An 18,852-nucleotide genomic window follows, 5' to 3' on the forward strand; every position below is an offset into this window, starting at 1 on the left:
TTTGTGAAGAGGCAAAGATTTTTTTCTTGCAATCATTAGAGATAAGCTGTGGCAGCATGTCGCCTGTAGCCTGTACACAAACTAAGAAACTCAAGACCCATTAAGTCATGTATAGCAACAATACACGTTACATTGAAAACATGTTAACTAGCGCACACAGTTATAGAATCAGTTTTTCTTGAAGCATGATCACTACAAATATACAGATGACACAAATTATGGAGTACATTTCAACTCCTATTATTCCTAGCTTGCTATATTCGCTTTAGTCTAGTAATGGGACACAACAGAGTCCTCAGGTCAAAGTAATAGGTCACAACTTAGTCCCCAGGTCATGGTAATGGGTCACAACTTAGTCCTCAGGTCAAAGCAATGTGAAACAACAGTCCATAGGTCTTGGTAATGGGTCACAACTTAGTCCCCAGGTCATGGTAATGGGTCAGAACTTAGTCCCCAGGTCTTGGTAATGGGTCACAACTTAGCTGCCAGGTCATAGCAATGGGTCACAACTTAGCTGCCAGGTCATAGCAATGGGTCAGAACTTAGCCACCAGGTCATAGCAATGGGATACAACTTAGTCCCCAGGTCATGGTAATGGGTCACAACTTAGTCCCTAGGTCCTGGTAATGGGTCACAACTTAGTCCCCAGGTCTTGGTAATGGGTCACAACTTAGATCCCAGGTCATAGCAATGGGATACAACCTAGTCCCCAGGTCATAGCAATTGGTCACAACTTAGCTGCCAGGTCATAGCAATGGGATACAACTTAGTCCCCAGGTCATGGTAATGGGTCACAACTAAGTCCCCAGGTCATGGTAATGGGTCACAACTAAGTCCCCAGGTCATGGTAATGGGTCACAACTTAGATCCCAGGTCATAGCAATGGGACACAACCTAGTCACCAGGTCATAGCAATTGGTCACAACTTAGCTGCCAGGTCATAGCAATGGATCAGAACTTAGCCACCAGGTCATAGCAATGGGATACAACTTAGTGCCCAGGTCATGGTAATGGGTCACAACTTAGTCCCAAGGTCATGGAAATTGGACACAACTTAGTCACCAGGTCATGGTAATGCGTCACAACTTAGCTGCCAGGTCATGGTAATGGGTCACAACTTAGTCCCTAGGTCATGGTAATTGGTCACAACTTAGTCCCCAGGTCATGGTAATGGGTCACAACTTAGCTGCCTGGTCATAGCAATGGGTCACAACTTAGCTGCCAGGTCATAGCAATGGGATACAACTTAGTCCCCAGGTCATGGTAATGGGTCACAACTTAGTCCCAAGGTCATGGTAATTGGACACAACTTAGTCACCAGGTCATGGTAATGGGTCACAACTTAGCTGCCAGGTCATGGTAATGGGTCACAACTTAGTCCCCAGGTCATGGTAATGGGTCACAACTTAGTCCCAAGGTCATGGTAATGGGACACAACTCAGTCACCAGGTCATGGTAATGGGTCACAACCTAGTCACCAGGTCATGGTAATGGGACACAACTTAGTCCCAAAGTCATGGGAATAGGTCACAACTTAGTCCCCAGGTCATGGCAATAAATAAATCAGAAAATACTTAACTACTTGATATGTTTAACAAAGTAGCTGTTGAATAAGTCAACTCAGAAAGCAACTATGCTTAAATTTAATCTAGTTGTTCTCTGCTCCCCATTCAGTATTTATCAACTCCAAAACCATTTCAAAATCAATGGACAGAATTTAATTTCAACCCTAAACTGATCAACACCCCATCAAGGATCAATAAGGTCAAACGATTAGTGAGGTCAGTATCTGTGACACACAAGAAAATATACTATCTGGCATTGGATTAGGAAAGACAAGCATCAGGTGTTGATGTAATCTCATCTTGCAAGGAGATTCATCATGTGCATGTGAGCTGCATTTTTTTTTCATGACAAAGCATTTAAGTTTTGTTGTAAACGCAATAGAATGTCTAGTTCAATCATCAGAATTTGAAAAATAATGGGTAAATAAATTATGAATATGAATAAATTAGTTATCTGATAAATTACAAAACCATTTTTTTTTTACAATTTTGTGTCGTGTATGGAGGAATGAAAACATCAAAATGTACTTTTATACTAGATACTCAAAATTCACTGATGGAAAATTGTTTTCACATAACACCAGTAAAACCTTGGTATAATGCTCATTTCATTTACAGCCACACTTACCATCAATGTGTTTTATATCTACTTTTCCTTTTTATATATAATTCCTTTTTATACGTATAAGACTAGCATTCTGTTGGAGAGCTAGGAGGCAGTTCAGAGGCTTTACTTTGTAAGACAATGACTATAGCCAGATCAGAATTTGACTTAATTTCAAGTCTGTTGAAAAAGTTTTGCGCATGCCTTTAAAAATTGCATAACCCATTCAATTATTTGGATAAAAACAAATGTAAGAAAAATGCAATAAAATGGAATACGAGTCATAGGCACACCTTGGTAAGTGATACTTACTAATCTGGGAGCAGAGTTAACTGACGCAAATCTTTGACGGTTGAGTTGATTTCTGATCTGGAAATCAGGTAACAACCCACTTCTATATATTAGTGTCAGTCACGGACGCTGTTTCCAGACAATCAATTTAGAAAAGTCTAAAATCTCTTTGTTTCTTTTAATGTCATTTTGGTGGTGTGAAATGTTAAATGTTTCCTCATTGTTCCTGAATCCAAAAGTCTTAGGACTGATTTTCCAAATGAATAATGTTATTGATAAAACAGGAAAATAGAACAAATCACACCAAAATATAAACTGAATCCAAAATATTCAAAAGAGTGAGGTACAGAACCACAACTTGTAAATCATGCATCAGGTTTGTTTCCAGACTTGAACTTTCTATTATCATAATGATATGTGGTGTACGCGTGTTGAACAAAACCGAAGAAATCAAATTATTTGCATCCTAACCTTCTTCTGTAATGAATGTTGACCGTTAAAGTCGTACAAGATTGTACTCCAAGTCAACCACAAACCTGAAGCCTGTGGACCTACCTCTGTCTGACCAGTAGATGCAGGTCGTTGAGATTGCGTAGGACTGTCAATATCACTGTGCATACTGATGGTGTCCTCCATACTGATGTGTCGTCGAGCCCGGTACATCTGGGCGGCGTTATTTCTCTGCTGCTGTCGCCGATCCTCTCCGGCTGTTTCCTCTTCTGTGGTATCGGTTCTGTAACATTTTAATTGATATTATGCGTGATCCATAACACTTATGATTTTTAATACAGTTAAGGGAATGAATCAACTTTAAATTACATTGATATATATCTACATATATATACTTCAGGCCTGGAACTATATATTAGGAATTCTTTGACAAAAGGTTATACAAAAGAAAATGCTAGAAGCTTTCCACACACAGAAAGATTTCTAATCATTTTTCGAGGAAATGTCACTGTCTTCTCATTAATTTTAGCTGACAGTATTTTATATGAAATATCAATGAAACAAAATAAAACTCATGTTAAGTAAGTTATTTCATTATAGTTAAGTGGGCGATTACTCAACCCTATTTGCATAAAAGGTAAGAAGAAAGCTGTATTCTGTTATTTTACCACCCCTCCCACATAATTCTGAATAGCAACAGTCAAGACAAGGTTGATACCTACCCTGTGGGTCGTTCCCACTGTGTTGACCTGGTCTGTGTGTTGACATAATATGTTCTACCATTGGAATCCATTCTCTCCTGCCAACCATTGGGTAGGTCACTGCTTCCTAATGCCCTGTAACCATACAAATCATACAAATAAGTTCTTATCCTGTCAACTATTGGGTAGGTCACTGCTTCCTAACGCCTTGTAACCATACAAATCATACAAATAAGTTCTTATCCTGCCAACCATTGGGTAGGTCACTGCTTCCTAATGCCCTGTAACCATACAAATCATACAAATAAGTTCTTATCCTGCCAACTATTAGGTAGGTCACTGCTTCCAAAAGCCCTGTAACCATACAAATCATACAAATAAGTTCTTATCCTGCCAACTATTAGGTAGGTCACTGCTTCCAAAAGCCCTGTAACCATACAAATCATACAAATAAGTTCTTATCCTGCCAACTATTAGGTAGGTCACTGCTTCCAAAAGCCCTGTAACCATACAAATCATACAAATAAGTTCTTATCCTGCCAACTATTAGGTAGGTCACTGCTTCCAAAAGCCCTGTAACCATACAAATCATACAAATAAGTTCTTATCCTGCCAACTATTAGGTAGGTCACTGCTTCCAAAAGCCCTGTAACCATACAAATCATACAAATAAGTTCTTATCCTGCCAACTATTAGGTAGGTCACTGCTTCCAAAAGCCCTGTAACCATACAAATCATACAAATAAGTTCTTATCCTGCCAACTATTAGGTAGGTCACTGCTTCCAAAAGCCCTGTAACCATACAAATCATACAAATAAGTTCTTATCCTGCCAACTATTAGGTAGGTCACTGCTTCCAAAAGCCCTGTAACCATACAAATCATACAAATAAGTTCTTATCCTGCCAACTATTAGGTAGGTCACTGCTTCCAAAAGCCCTGTAACCATACAAATCATACAAATAAGTTCTTATCCTGCCAACTATTAGGTAGGTCACTGCTTCCAAAAGCCCTGTAACCATACAAATCATACAAATAAGTTCTTATCCTGCCAACTATTAGGTAGGTCACTGCTTCCAAAAGCCCTGTAACCATACAAATCATACAAATAAGTTCTTATCCTGCCAACTATTAGGTAGGTCACTGCTTCCAAAAGCCCTGTAACCATACAAATCATACAAATAAGTTCTTATCCTGCCAACTATTAGGTAGGTCACTGCTTCCAAAAGCCCTGTAACCATACAAATCATACAAATAAGTTCTTATCCTGCCAACTATTAGGTAGGTCACTGCTTCCAAAAGCCCTGTAACCATACAAATCATACAAATAAGTTCTTATCCTGCCAACTATTAGGTAGGTCACTGCTTCCAAAAGCCCTGTAACCATACAAATCATACAAATAAGTTCTTATCCTGCCAACTATTAGGTAGGTCACTGCTTCCAAAAGCCCTGTAACCATACAAATCATACAAATAAGTTCTTATCCTGCCAACTATTAGGTAGGTCACTGCTTCCAAAAGCCCTGTAACCATACAAATCATACAAATAAGTTCTTATCCTGCCAACTATTAGGTAGGTCACTGCTTCCAAAAGCCCTGTAACCATACAAATCATACAAATAAGTTCTTATCCTGCCAACTATTAGGTAGGTCACTGCTTCCAAAAGCCCTGTAACCATACAAATCATACAAATAAGTTCTTATCCTGCCAACTATTAGGTAGGTCACTGCTTCCAAAAGCCCTGTAACCATACAAATCATACAAATAAGTTCTTATCCTGCCAACTATTAGGTAGGTCACTGCTTCCAAAAGCCCTGTAACCATACAAATCATACAAATAAGTTCTTATCCTGCCAACTATTAGGTAGGTCACTGCTTCCAAAAGCCCTGTAACCATACAAATCATACAAATAAGTTCTTATCCTGCCAACTATTAGGTAGGTCACTGCTTCCAAAAGCCCTGTAACCATACAAATAAGTTCTTATCCTGCCAACTATTAGGTAGGTCACTGCTTCCAAAAGCCCTGTAACCATACAAATCATACAAATAAGTTCTTATCCTGCCAACTATTAGGTAGGTCACTGCTTCCAAAAGCCCTGTAACCATACAAATCATACAAATAAGTTCTTATCCTGCCAACTATTAGGTAGGTCACTGCTTCCAAAAGCCCTGTAACCATACAAATCATACAAATAAGTTCTTATCCTGCCAACTATTAGGTAGGTCACTGCTTCCAAAAGCCCTGTAACCATACAAATCATACAAATAAGTTCTTATCCTGCCAACTATTAGGTAGGTCACTGCTTCCTAATGCCCTGTAACCATACAAATCATACAAATAAGTTCTTATCCTGCCAACTATTAGGTAGGTCACTGCTTCCTAACGCCCTGTAACCATACAAATAAGTTCTTATCCTGCCAACTATTAGGTAGGTCACTGCTTCCTTAAGTCCTGTAACCATACAAATCATACAAATAAATTCTTATCCTGCCAACTATTAGGTAGGTTACTGCTTCCTTACGCCCTGTAACCATACAAATCATACAAATAAATTCTTATCCTGCCAGTTATTAGGTAGGTCACTGCTTCCAAAAGCCCTGTAACCATACAAATCATACAAATAAGTTCTTATCCTGCCAACTATTAGGTAGGTCACTACTAGTAAAAGCCCTGTAATCATACAAATAAGTTCTTATCCTGCCAATTATTGGGTAGGTCACTTCTTCCTAATGCCCTGCAATCATACCAATAGGTTCTTATCCTGCCAACTGGGGGGAATGTCACTGCTTCCTAAAGCCCTGTAAATTTCACTTCACATGGAAACAAATGTTTGCATACATAGTGCATAATAAAAATGCTTTTATGATATCATTAGACCTTCAACATTACTTGTTAATGCAAATGATCTTAGCTGTTGATAAACCATAAAACAACACAAAACATTATGGCAACAGTATTCCACTGAAACGAAAGAACATCAGTTAAGCAAATAAATAACAGAGAAATAACATGATCATATTTCCTGTTTTGATATATTTACATTATTTAAAACAGAAGTGTATGCTTTCTAGATAAGTTTCTACATCAAGACACAGCTACTACCAGGCTTAGACCAATAAGGCCATTGTGTTACCAGTGAGACTTACCCTGTGGGAGGGTCCCACTGTGTTGTTCGTGTGGTATGATTGATGTAGTATTTTCTTTGGTTGTCCGGATGTATCCTCATCTCCCATCCAGGGGGCAGGGGATCAGAGCTACTCGCCTCCTGGGTCGGGCCAGACGCACCGGCCTCATTAATACTGTTGGACATATCTACAAACTCCCATCCTGTCTGTAAAATGTAATACAAGTTTGAATATCATGGAGGTCAACACTTACTCAAAATCATCAGTATGTACATATAATAAATCAAATGTTACTGCTTTTTAATGCACGTATTCAGGAATGTTCAAGTTTTGACGTACTTAAAACTACAAGCTAATGGCCACCCAATAAATCCTGCACTCACTTTTTTTGTTTAAATTGACTAATTAAAATAACATGAAAAATACATTGCAGAGTAAACAACAACTTTGCCTAGTGATTAAATGTCCAATGTTTCATTGAAATTGATGCAGCACTTCAGGAGAAGTAGTCAGCGTACTCATTTTTGAGCATTCCAATTTTAGCTCAATATCAAATTTCAAAAGAATAGCACATTTATGAATGGGAACAGCCACACAATATGCAATAAAAAAACAATTTACACTTTAAGTGTGACACTCTGAAATAAATCAGTGCAATATCTAAAGGTTGAATAGTTCTAAAATAAGGCTACTGTTAAAACATGTACATTTGAAGTATATTGCACAGTGTTAAAGTGAACCAATTTCATTGGGTTGCTATAGTTGTGAACAACTTTGTCTACAGACAGATGGACAAACATTTTAATCCCCAGTTTAAACCCTCTATCTTCAATTTGGGGGTGGGGCGGGGGTTAAAACATTTTTTGGGTAACTTATTAACAAATATATTGTAAAACACAACTAGTATTCAGTTAAAGTACCTGACCCACCTCTTGTGGGGTCTGTCCAGCAGCAGTATCTTCACCTTCCTCATCCTCCTCTGTGTCCGACGATGGTAACAAAGCCAGATACAGCCATAGGTGACCTTTGACTCTTGATCTTACACTGGAACAGAAATTTGTACATATTTAACTTTTCAATAAATTTCAGATTTTAAAACTGCTTACCAGAATGTCCAGCAGGTAATATTAATTTAAATATCTTCTTTTTTTGGGGGGGGGGTTCTGGAAATATTCAAAACTATTCAGTGGTTAAATAAGTACTTTTAGCAGTGCAAAGATCACAGGGACAGGTCACAGACACCAATAAACCTCTGATAAAGCTGATAACAAGTTGTTGATTTTTTTATCGAGGAAGGAGTAGGATGAACTGTAGATTGAGATATTCAGAGAGTATTAAATGACAGTAATAAAAGAATCACAAATAAGAAGTCCAAATGGCCTGTATTGTCTTGTGGTTAGCCTCTGACAATTGCAAGATAGATGCTACTTTCCTTTGATTATAACAAGAACCAACGCTGAACTAAATTCATAATTCTGCATTCATCAAGTTCATTTGAAAATGGTAGAGCAAGAACTGTGTGTTTTTGAAAATCATTGGTACTTTGGGTAATTAATGCTCCATAAAACAGATATAAACCTATCTCTCCTGTCAGTTGTGTTTACTTAAGAAGTAATCCTAAGAAAACCTATCTCTCCTGTCAGTTGAGTTTACTTTAGAAGTAATCCTATGAAAACCTATCTTTGTGTCAGTTGTTTACTTTAGAAGTAATCCTATGAAAACCTATCCCTCCTGTCAGTTGTGTTTACTTCAGAAGTAATCCTATGAAAACCTATCTCTCCTGTCAGTTGTGTTTACTTAAGAAGTAATCCTATGAAAACCTTTCTCTCCTGTCAGTTGTGTTTACTTTAGAAGTAATCCTATGAAAACCTATCTCTCCTATCAGTTGTGTTTACTTAAGAAGTAATCCTATGAAAACCTATCTCTCCTGTCAGTTGTGTTTACTTTAGAAGTAAGCCTATGAAAACCTATCTCTCCTGTCAGTTGTGTTAACTTTAGAAGAAATACTATGAAAACCTATCTCTCCTGTCAGTTGTGTTTACTTAAGAAGTAATCCTATGAAAACCTATCTCTCCTGTCAGTTGTGTTAACTTTAGAAGTAATCCTATGAAAACCTATCTCTGCTGTCAGTTGTGTTAACTTTAGAAGTAATCCTATGGAAACCTATCTCTCCTGTCAGTTGTGTTAACTTTAGAAGAAATCCTATGAAAACCTATCTCTCCTGTCAGTTGTGTTTACTTTAGAAGTAATACTATGAAAAACTATCTCTGTGTCAGTTGTGTTTACTTTAGAAGAAATCCTATGAAACCCTATCTCTCCTGTCAGTTGTCTTTACTTTAGAAGCAATCCTATGAAAACCTATCTCTCCTGTCAGAAGTAATCCTATGAAACCCTATCTCTCCTGTCAGTTGTGTTTACTTTAGAAGAAATCCTATGAAAACCTATCTGTGTGTCAGTTGTGTTTACTTTAGAAGAAATCCTATGAAAACCAATCTCTGTGTCAGTTGGGTTTACTTTAGAAGTAATCCTATGAAACCCTATCTCTCCTGTCAGTTGTCTTTACTTTAGAAGTAACCCTATGAAAACCTATCTCTCCTGTCAGTTGTGTTTACTTTAGAAGTAATCCTATGAAAATCTATCTCTCTTGTCAGTTGTGTTTACTTTAGAAGTAATCCTATGAAAACCTATCTCTCCTGTCAGTTGTCTTTACTTTAGAAGAAACCCTATGAAAACCTTTGAAACTAATGAATTGACAGTTTCCTTTCATAATCACAGCTGATAGTTTGGAAAGATTAGTATATGAATGAAATAATAGAATATTGGTCTGCAAGTAAAGTCAAAGGAAATGATTTTTGTTTTTACACAAAGTATAAGTATGTACATGTAGGACTCAGAAGTATAATCCTATGACACACAAACAACACATGAAATTTCTAAAAATGTCCAAAATAGCTAAAAATCTGTTCAAATATCACTATACTGTCATGATAGTACAAATATCAATTCCTAGTATTTCTGATTTGACAATAAGTTTTTATATATGCAAACTTAAGCTAAATTTTCTCTAAATTGTTGTAAGAGTCTGATCTTTGGAAATTGGTTGAACTCCAGAAGGATGACGCGACTACTAATGGTAGATACTGTATACCGTTTTGTCAGTCGAAACAGGTGAGCTCAAATGATTCAAATACTACAAGTAACATACCATGAAACATGAGTCTATGATTACAACAGGATTAACTGAAGAAAATCAATTTGTAAAACTTGAACAAATATTGTTTTTATTTAAAGCAGCCAGACCTGACAAACATCAACAATAATGAGAAGCAGCATAAAAGATAACAAAATGAAATCAAGTACGATATGTGTACTTAAGTGCATGTACTGGAAAATAAGTCCACTAGTTTACATTCCTGTTTTAAAGTATCATAACATCTAGAATTGTGCTTTTATGATATAATGGTTTCAACAATAAAGCAATGGAATTCAAATAATTTTAAACAGCAAATTTATAATATATGCTGATGCTAAAACTATACTGGGTTGCTGAAATGGTGTAGGAAAATAAAAGAGTTATATGAGACTGGTCAGTCTGTTAGTATGCAGTACAGACATGCTGTCCAGTGTGGCCATTCCTGGTGGTCAGAGAAAGAGAGAGTAGTCATCCAAAAAATCAGTCAGAGGTCATCTCAACTACTCACAATCGATTCCACCGTCTGTTTATAGCAAAAATACAATTACATTCAGCTTTTATTTTTAATTATTTTCACCATAGACTGACAGGGACAAAACAGATGAAGAATCAAGTTACTTATATATTCAGCAGACAAAACATTTAAGGGGAATATTAATTTCACTTTAAAAGATTTCTGAAATTGATCTTGTTTTTACGTATTACCAGAGTAAAATTTTATTCTATTGGCCTAACATTTATAGAGTCTGAGTTTTGAAGACTATTGAACATTATTCATTGCTGGCAAAAAGAATTTAAGGTAAGTTTTGTATTTTAATAGATACAATTTACAATGGGGATTTGGAAACCCACCCAAAAACATCACATTTATATTTACAACCCTTTGTTTTAGTTAGAAATGGATTGCACTTATGAACGAATCATGAAGTTAATGGTAAACACTGATTTTTGTGTGCAAAGAATGAAAGACAATATAAGTTACTCCTCTTTGGAAAACCATTGTAATATTTGTACAAAGCAATGACACAGACCCTCACTCTGATGTAGAATGGACAATATATCTAATAACACAGTCTACAGGGGTCACCTAAAGAAGACACATTCAAATCTATTTTGGTTAAATGTAACATCAGTTTAATATAATAATGTTTACAATATACATGCATACAAAAACTAGCACACCGTCAAGTACAAACTCACTTCCAGATCCCTCCAAAAATAACCCAAATATTACTAAACAATATTTTAAGACAAATACTACTAATATTTTGAACTTATTATATGGGCCCATCAGCTTACTAAAAACATTTTTTTTATATTTCAGTGCACAAACTGCATGCTGTTTGTCAAAAATGTATCATGTGCCAATGCAAGATAAAGATAAACACATTCTTATCAGGTAAGTCCTGATTCTCTGACACAAAACTTCTCACTGTTGTGTTTCAGCAGAACATTTAACTGCTCTGGCAGGTACAGTGACATGCTTACCTGCGAGGTCTGAGGATGTAGTCTTTGGCCGGCACATCACGTCCCGTTCTCTCACAGATGATACTGGTGTGGGCCAGTGGGATCTCCACCAATCCCAAGAAGTCATCTCGGGTCTAAAATATAACATGGAGACATTTCGCTTGATCATTCCTGTGATAGATTTGGAAAAATAGGGTAGATGGATAGGCCAAAATGTCAGTTTTTTTTATAAAGGAAACAATTATTAGATAATTAAATTATATAATGACCAATTATTAATTTAATATTTTATATAAGTGATTTTTTTTTGCTCAGTTTTACAGCCGAATACAGACTGTTTCCCCTAGCTAAAAAGTGTTGTATTTTCCCCAAAATGACCAAAAAAATAAGAATATATTCCCAATTTCAATAAATATAATGCTATATAAAGGAACAGGCTGTTGTTAAATTTAGGTAGCAAAAACACTGTATATCTTCTTAAAAACTACTGGTATGTGACTGTCAAGATTTCAAGAAGAAACATTATGTTGTTAACATGAAGATGGAGGTTGAGGTTCACGTGAGAAACTCAATCTTTCGGAAGGTGAATACATACATTCATTAATAATGGACTCAGTAGTTTATTATGCAGCAAGCATGATGGTAGCTTATATCTAGAACTTGATCTCAATTTCTGATACTTACCACTCTGTTTGAATCAAACACTTCAAACAATAACACATTGTCTCTAGGGTTTACCTGAAATTCAACAACAGATTCTTGTTTAATAGCCTTACAGATTCTCTACCTCAGAAATACTAAGTATCAACATTAACTATAAACTCTTTTAAAAACATGCAATGTTTAGTATTTCAGAACGGAATGACTGCGCATCAATCAATCATTGTAACTACATGTGCAAATATTTAAGGCAGTTTTGAAAATGAATGTCAACAATATCCATTATTTTATCTGCATCTGTGTATATAATATCTCAAACTGCTTTTAATTTTCTTAAAGTACAGTATACAGGCCAAATTAACTGCTTCACTCATTGTTTTGGTCTGTATAAATTCACCCCTCTCCTAATAAATGAACATATTTTACGAAACTTTACCATAATAAATGGCATGTCTTAGTCCCCATATTTAGTTTGTTATAACAACAAGAAGCAAAACACCTGAATATCAACTTACTCTGAACAGGAACTCTTGCTCCCATTTTGGATTCAATGTCTGAAAATAAATCAGAGTATATCATTTATTGTTGACATAATATAACGTACATTTAAAGAATTTCTCCTAAATCTGAACATTGAATAGTACTAGCTAGACCCTCTTTTAAGATAGGTGGTGGGGAAATGGCTGTATAGAAGCTTTGAGTTGAAGTTTCTAGTGTGGAAATTACAACTGAAACATGTATACCATGAACATGTATTTAAATTAGCCTAAACCATTATTACTAGGAACATTTCTGGTGCCAATCACACATCCCCCCTGTGGATTTCCCCCTTATCACGTTGTTAATACAATCTCATATACAGTTCCTATAACTCAAACCCATTGCTTACAGGGCTAACTAAAAAACATTTAATTAGGACCTGATTATTCCAGTACAGCATCGTATTTACCTTTTTGATGACAGCGGTGTTGGCACTATCTATAATACCGGCTTCCCGGTCACCTCGGTACAGGCTGATTTTCACATATGGGTCACTGAAATAAAATTATTTTGTGTTTCTGGTAATGCATTCATACTATTAATGAAAACATACAATCTTTCATACTGACAAAAGCAAAGTTAACTTGATATTTCTATGGGTAAATATAATAATGAATCACCTGTTTGATATGAGCTCTGGCATTCTCTACAGAACACTGCTGTTACAACTTCTTCAACATGTTTTACTAATGGTCAATACAAAACAGCGAATGTCATGTATGCCCAGTTTAAGAAAAGGAGATTTCCCACCATAAATAATGTATCTAGTCAAGTGACCTTTTGGCTATATCTTGAGTACACATAGACAGTTGTTGCCTGCCAATAAAAGTTGTCAGTCTCTGCTTATACTGGGCTGGTAACTACAAATTTCTTGATTTCCTCAGATTTATGCAAAAAAAAATATCTCTGAATATAACTTAAATGATATGGTTCATATACTGTATCATAAACAATTGCTGGGCAGGACGAGAGAAATACAGCCAGGATTGGCCCAGGGACCTGACTTAGTCCCTAGGTAATAACATTGAATGTGATTTTCATACACAATTAAACCATTAAGCCTTATTATACTGCTACAAGTTGTCCAGATAAAGTTTGGTATTATTGAAATTTGTTGACAGTAAGCAAGATGGCAAACAGAGCGTGGGGTACTGTATCAAGGTTTCACTGTACATGTATACAATTGTTAGGCAAAACAAGATATATATATTAATAACTTATCATAAGATAAGTAAGCAGGGTTGGACCAGGGGTCCTGCCCCACCCTTGGGGACAAATTAGTTCAAATGGCATACTACTTGAAAATGGCCGAGATCCTAACCCAATAACAACTTACATAATTGCATGCAGGTTAAACAACACAACTGATGATCCTTGACAATTATCAAAATCAGAAGTCAAATTATACTTTCTCTGACATTTGAAGGGTCAAAACATGTGTTAAACTAATATTAATACCCGGCCTCCTCTGTCCCGGCCGGGTATTAGATTGATCCCATGCCTTGTAATAGAGCAAGCCTGGTGTGAATCCCACGGGGCGATTTTTGAATAAATTGACAGCACATTTCTGTTGAAGTTAAGCTCTACCTAAAATGTTGTTAAATTATCAAGTTAACGTAGCAAGTGCAATGGGAATCTGAATTGACTGCCATGTTGGAAAGTTCGTCTCTCTTCCTATATTGGTCAGGCGTCTAAATATGGGTTTCATGACCCAATATGGAAATTGTAGTAAACATGGCGGCTAGTGTTAAACAAAGGTCCTTACAAACCAAACTATGAAAGCTATTTTTTAATTCAAAACACTCCTAGCAGTCAACTCAATATATCCCTGTGTAGTGGAACTGGACTGGCAGTGACCTCAATTGTTTGAGCATCTGTCAAGAGTTTGGAGTGTCCAAGGTTTAAACCCCAGTCTGGCTGTGCAATTTTCCATCTCCTGTTACACCTGCCACACCTTATGTTGAGAGCAGGGCTCTAAACACCAACCAACCGATATCATGTCAATTGATAGCCCTAATTTACCACTGTGCTTCAGTACCAATATGTAACCCAGCCTCCAACAATAAATAGTATGATAATCATGGTCAGTCCAGGTCAGTCCAGGTCATCCGGAGTTGACAGGATCATCACGAGGATGGGACACACTAAGTTATTATTATTGAATTAAGCATTCATTTGCATGATCACTATTGAGGTTAAGATTAAAGTTAATTCGTTAGTGTCATTTTTGTCCATGTTTACGCATTGACGAATAAAATAAGTGTTGTAAAACACAAATACAACACGAGATGTTCCTCACATGACCCTTTCAGTGTCAGATAATATATAGGGCAAGTTCAGCCTAATTTGGTTAGCTATTTTGAGTTTCCTCAACATGTGTAGTGTTACGTCTATGCTAGCACATATACATGAATAATTATGTATATGGTGTCCCCCTTACCTTGCACCAAATATGTCTTTTTTCGCTAAGTTTGTTCCGCTGATAACTTTGATTCGCAAAACCCGAGTTGTCCCCGGTTGATCCGACTGAAATATGTCAAGTGAGAAATTAGACAGGTTTAGAAATAAGACAAGATTATTCCAGTGACAAGTGATTCGACAGGTCAGACAGACAGTTATCATACCTACCGACAATTCGGGTAAGCCTAGAATTTGCGTGTGTACAGCCATGCAAGATATTAAATTATCAGACTCGGTCTCTTCGTCAATGTTGATATTCCTTGGACAGAACCCATTTCTACTGCGCATGGACAGAACACGGAAGATCCCGGATGTTACGAAATAACCCAGCCCTGTAAATTTACAAAAATAACTCACGCACTTGCTTACATAGAACATTGATAGCGACTATACAAAAAATATTCCATTGGAGAATATAATAAAGTAGACCTATATATCGGTAAATAAATGTTTTTATTGATATTTTTAAGGATCTCGGTAAGGGTTTCATCATGCATATTATCAGAGACGTCTCTGATATTATATGTTTGTTTCGCAATGGACATATTATATAAAATATGGGCGTCACGGGAGACGTTAGTCTCTGGCATCACCAACACTATTGCGAAATAAAATATAAAAACACCACTATAGGTACATGATGAAACCTTCTTCATCTTCATCTTTTAAGCTTCCTCCGTCGATACCGACGATTACGGAAGTTATTCAAAAATTTCGATAGAATCAGATATTTTTAGACAAGTTATAAATTAAAAACTGACTTACGTATACGTCAACCAAATAATAGCTATTTCCACGAAATTAGATTAGATCTAAGTCCGTGCTATTTCATCACATTGAAAATTATGTCAAAGTATACGTATGATCACGGAATTAGATTAGACTATATGAGTCCGTGGTATGATTTACTATATGGTTGTGACTTAGTTATTTATTATATTTATGGAGCGGAGAGATTTTATAGGGATGCTCAGTCATGACCCATTTTTATTTAAGGGACGGTATCAGAGGCTGAGCTCTCGATGTATCTCCAACCGAAAGAGAGTTCCAGTTGCTCAATTTTTTTCTCTCTTAATTTGAGGTGCTTTCCCATACATTCACTCATCAATACGAAAGTTTATCTTGGCTATTGTTTCCTTTTTAACAAAAACTTCACCGCCACGGGGATTCGATCTCCTGACCCGTTATAAAGTTGAGAGCTTATTTACTGCACTACCGATCATGATATTTCTTATGCTAAGATATAAATTGACAATGATATCAAAATGTCTCAACCCCATAAAAGGCCCCGCAACCTATAATTGCCTTTTTGGTATACAGAGGAAATATTAAAAAAAAAAATACAGGAAAATAAGATTTCAATGTTTGTATGCAGTAAACAAAAGTGTCGAAACTCTCAAGCTGCGAAAGCCAAACGATAGCGACAAGAAATCAAACCAGTTAACAGTTGTTTTTTCTTTGCTGTTCATATGTTCATATATGATGAACACTTATTTTCACGATTTATTTTAGTTTTAATGATTTTTTCTTTCGCTTTGTTGTGACGTTTCCGCCTTCTGTTGGTAGAGTTTCGTATACACTTTAAGTTCCGAAGTTGTCCATGTTAATTAAGATTGAAGTATAAATTAAATGTGTTTTCTTTGTGCTATTAAAGACTCGGCTATCATATATTTCATAAGATAAGGTTTGATAATAATCAAGAGTGAGTAGACTGGGTTGTTGATTGTTCGTTGTAGCAGACACTATAGGTGTTTTACTATTGGCGTCCCTGCATGTAGGGCGTAAGAATTGTACCTGCTGCCCCTATTGCATGATCGTAAGAGGCGACTTAATTTGGGATCTTATCTTTTCTCTTCTTTCTAAACAACTTTCTTCTTCCTAATGTCTCTCATGACAATGCCTCACTTTTGGCCTTTAGTTATGCGTTCGCCCCTGTGGGGAAGGCTTTGGGTTCTGTCCCCTGGCCGAAACATACCAGAGTCTGTAAATATGGTAGTTTCTACTCCTGCTTAAGGCTGAGTAATTTAGGAGTGGGACGACTGGTTTGCCCGTTGTCAGTATAATGTGACTGAGTGGGGTGTCCTGCTGGGTGCCTTCGGCAGAATGTTTCAGTGAGGTAGCACTATAAAGTCGGTTCAACACGAACATATCACAGCCTCCCAAAACACACACGCATACACTATACGCATGCATCTTGCACACAGAAGAGGCCGTCCTTAACTGACCATAGCTATTGTTAGAAGGTTAAACAATACTTAACCAAACCAAACCAAACTAAACTTCTACTATAAGAGCATAACATCATTAGTGTTACATTACAATGTGTCTGGTGTCTGTGTGTATAACATGAGTTATCATTAGTGTAATCTACAATGTATCTGGTGGTCGGGTGGTTCAGTGGATAGCGCACTTGCCTTTCACCAAGGCGGCTGGGGTTCAAGTCCCCGATCGGACGTGAAATGGTTGGGGTCACCTGTCCGAACACGTGGGTTTTCTCCGGTTACCCCGGTTTCCTCTATCAATAAGACCCCCACGCGCTAACAACAGGGCTAGCAAGATTGACTAATATAAGTTGAAATAACTTGTTTCATAATTGTTGTAAAATAAATAAAGTTGTTTTTTTAATATATATATCTTGTGTCTGTGTGTATTACAGGTGTTATCATTAGTGTTACATTACAATGTATCTAGTGTCTGTGTGTATAACAGGAGTTGTCATTAGTGTAATCTACATTGTATCTTGTGTCTGTGTGTATAACAGGAGCTGTCATTGGTGTTACATTACAATGTATCTGGTATCTGTGTATATAACAGGAGGTATCATTAGTGTTACATTACAATGTATCTTGTGTCCGTGTGTATGACAGGAGTTGTCATCAGTGTAATCTACAATGTATCTTGTGTCTGTGTGTATAACAGGAGCTGTCATTAGTGTAATCTCCAATTATCTGGTATCTGTGTGTATAACAGGAGGTATCATTAGTGTTACATTACAATGTATCTGGTGTCTTTGTGTATAACATGAGTTGTCATTAGTGTAATCTACAATGTATCTTATGTCTGTGTCTATAACAGGAGCTGTCACTAGTGTAATCTACAATTTATCTGGTATCTGTGTGTATAACAGGAGCTGTCATTGGTGTTGCATTACAATGTATCTGGTATCTGTGTGTATAACAGGAGGTATCATTAGTGTTACATCACAATGTATCTAGTGTCTTTGTGTATAACAGGAGCTGTGATTAGTGTAATCTACAATGTATCTTATGTCTGTGTCTATAACAGGAGATGTCACTAGTGTAATCTACAATTTATCTGGTATCTGTGTGTATAACAGGAGCTGTCATTGGTGTTACATTACACTGTATGTGGTATCTGTGTGTATAACAGGAGGTATCATTAGTGGTACATTACAATGTATCTTGTGTCCGTGTGTATGACAGGAGTTGTCATCAGTGTAATCTACAATGTATCTTGTGTCTGTGTGTATAACAGGAGCTGTCATTGGTGTTGCATTACAATGTATCTGGTATCTGTGTGTATAACAGGAGGTATCATTAGTGTTACATTACAATGTATCTAGTGTCTTTGTGTATAACATGAGTTGTCATTAGTGTAATCTACAATGTATCTTATGTCTGTGTCTATAACAGGAGCTGTCACTAGTGTAATCTACAATTTATCTGGTATCTGTGTGTATAACAGGAGGTATCATTAGCGTTACACTACAATGTATCTGGTGTCTGTGTGTATAACAGGAGCTGTGATCAGTGTAATCTACATTTTATCTGGTG

General features: G+C 36.6%; 1 protein-coding gene across 5 annotated transcripts in view; it reads right to left on the bottom strand.

Moving 5' to 3' along the window:
• The window catches only part of LOC110454990 (E3 ubiquitin-protein ligase NEDD4-like), a 31,064-nt gene extending 15,708 nt beyond the window's left edge, over nucleotides 1-15,356 (bottom strand). Inside the window, exons 1-12 of one of the 5 annotated variants that reach the window (XM_021504850.1) lie at nucleotides 15,227-15,356; nucleotides 15,039-15,124; nucleotides 13,008-13,092; nucleotides 12,574-12,612; nucleotides 12,083-12,136; nucleotides 11,420-11,532; nucleotides 10,440-10,454; nucleotides 7,668-7,782; nucleotides 6,760-6,944; nucleotides 3,633-3,746; nucleotides 3,016-3,193; nucleotides 2,482-2,538 (exon numbers count right to left, since the gene is read on the bottom strand). In XM_021504850.1, coding sequence (XP_021360525.1) covers nucleotides 2,482-2,538; nucleotides 3,016-3,193; nucleotides 3,633-3,746; nucleotides 6,760-6,944; nucleotides 7,668-7,782; nucleotides 10,440-10,454; nucleotides 11,420-11,532; nucleotides 12,083-12,136; nucleotides 12,574-12,612; nucleotides 13,008-13,092; nucleotides 15,039-15,124; nucleotides 15,227-15,346 — 1,161 coding nt within the window. In that variant the 5' untranslated portion in view covers nucleotides 15,347-15,356. Of the gene's footprint in view, nucleotides 1-2,481; nucleotides 2,539-3,015; nucleotides 3,194-3,632; nucleotides 3,747-6,759; nucleotides 6,945-7,658; nucleotides 7,783-10,439; nucleotides 10,455-11,419; nucleotides 11,533-12,082; nucleotides 12,137-12,573; nucleotides 12,613-13,007; nucleotides 13,093-15,038; nucleotides 15,125-15,226 lie in introns of all 5 variants that reach the window. The other 4 variants (XM_021504849.1, XM_021504852.1, XM_021504851.1 and 1 more) reach the window with 4 other exon arrangements.
• Between the last annotated feature and the right edge of the window lie 3,496 nt (nucleotides 15,357-18,852).

This window comes from Mizuhopecten yessoensis, unplaced genomic scaffold (genome assembly GCF_002113885.1).
Source record: "Mizuhopecten yessoensis strain PY_sf001 unplaced genomic scaffold, ASM211388v2 scaffold8123, whole genome shotgun sequence".
NCBI lineage: Eukaryota > Metazoa > Mollusca > Bivalvia > Pectinida > Pectinidae > Mizuhopecten > Mizuhopecten yessoensis.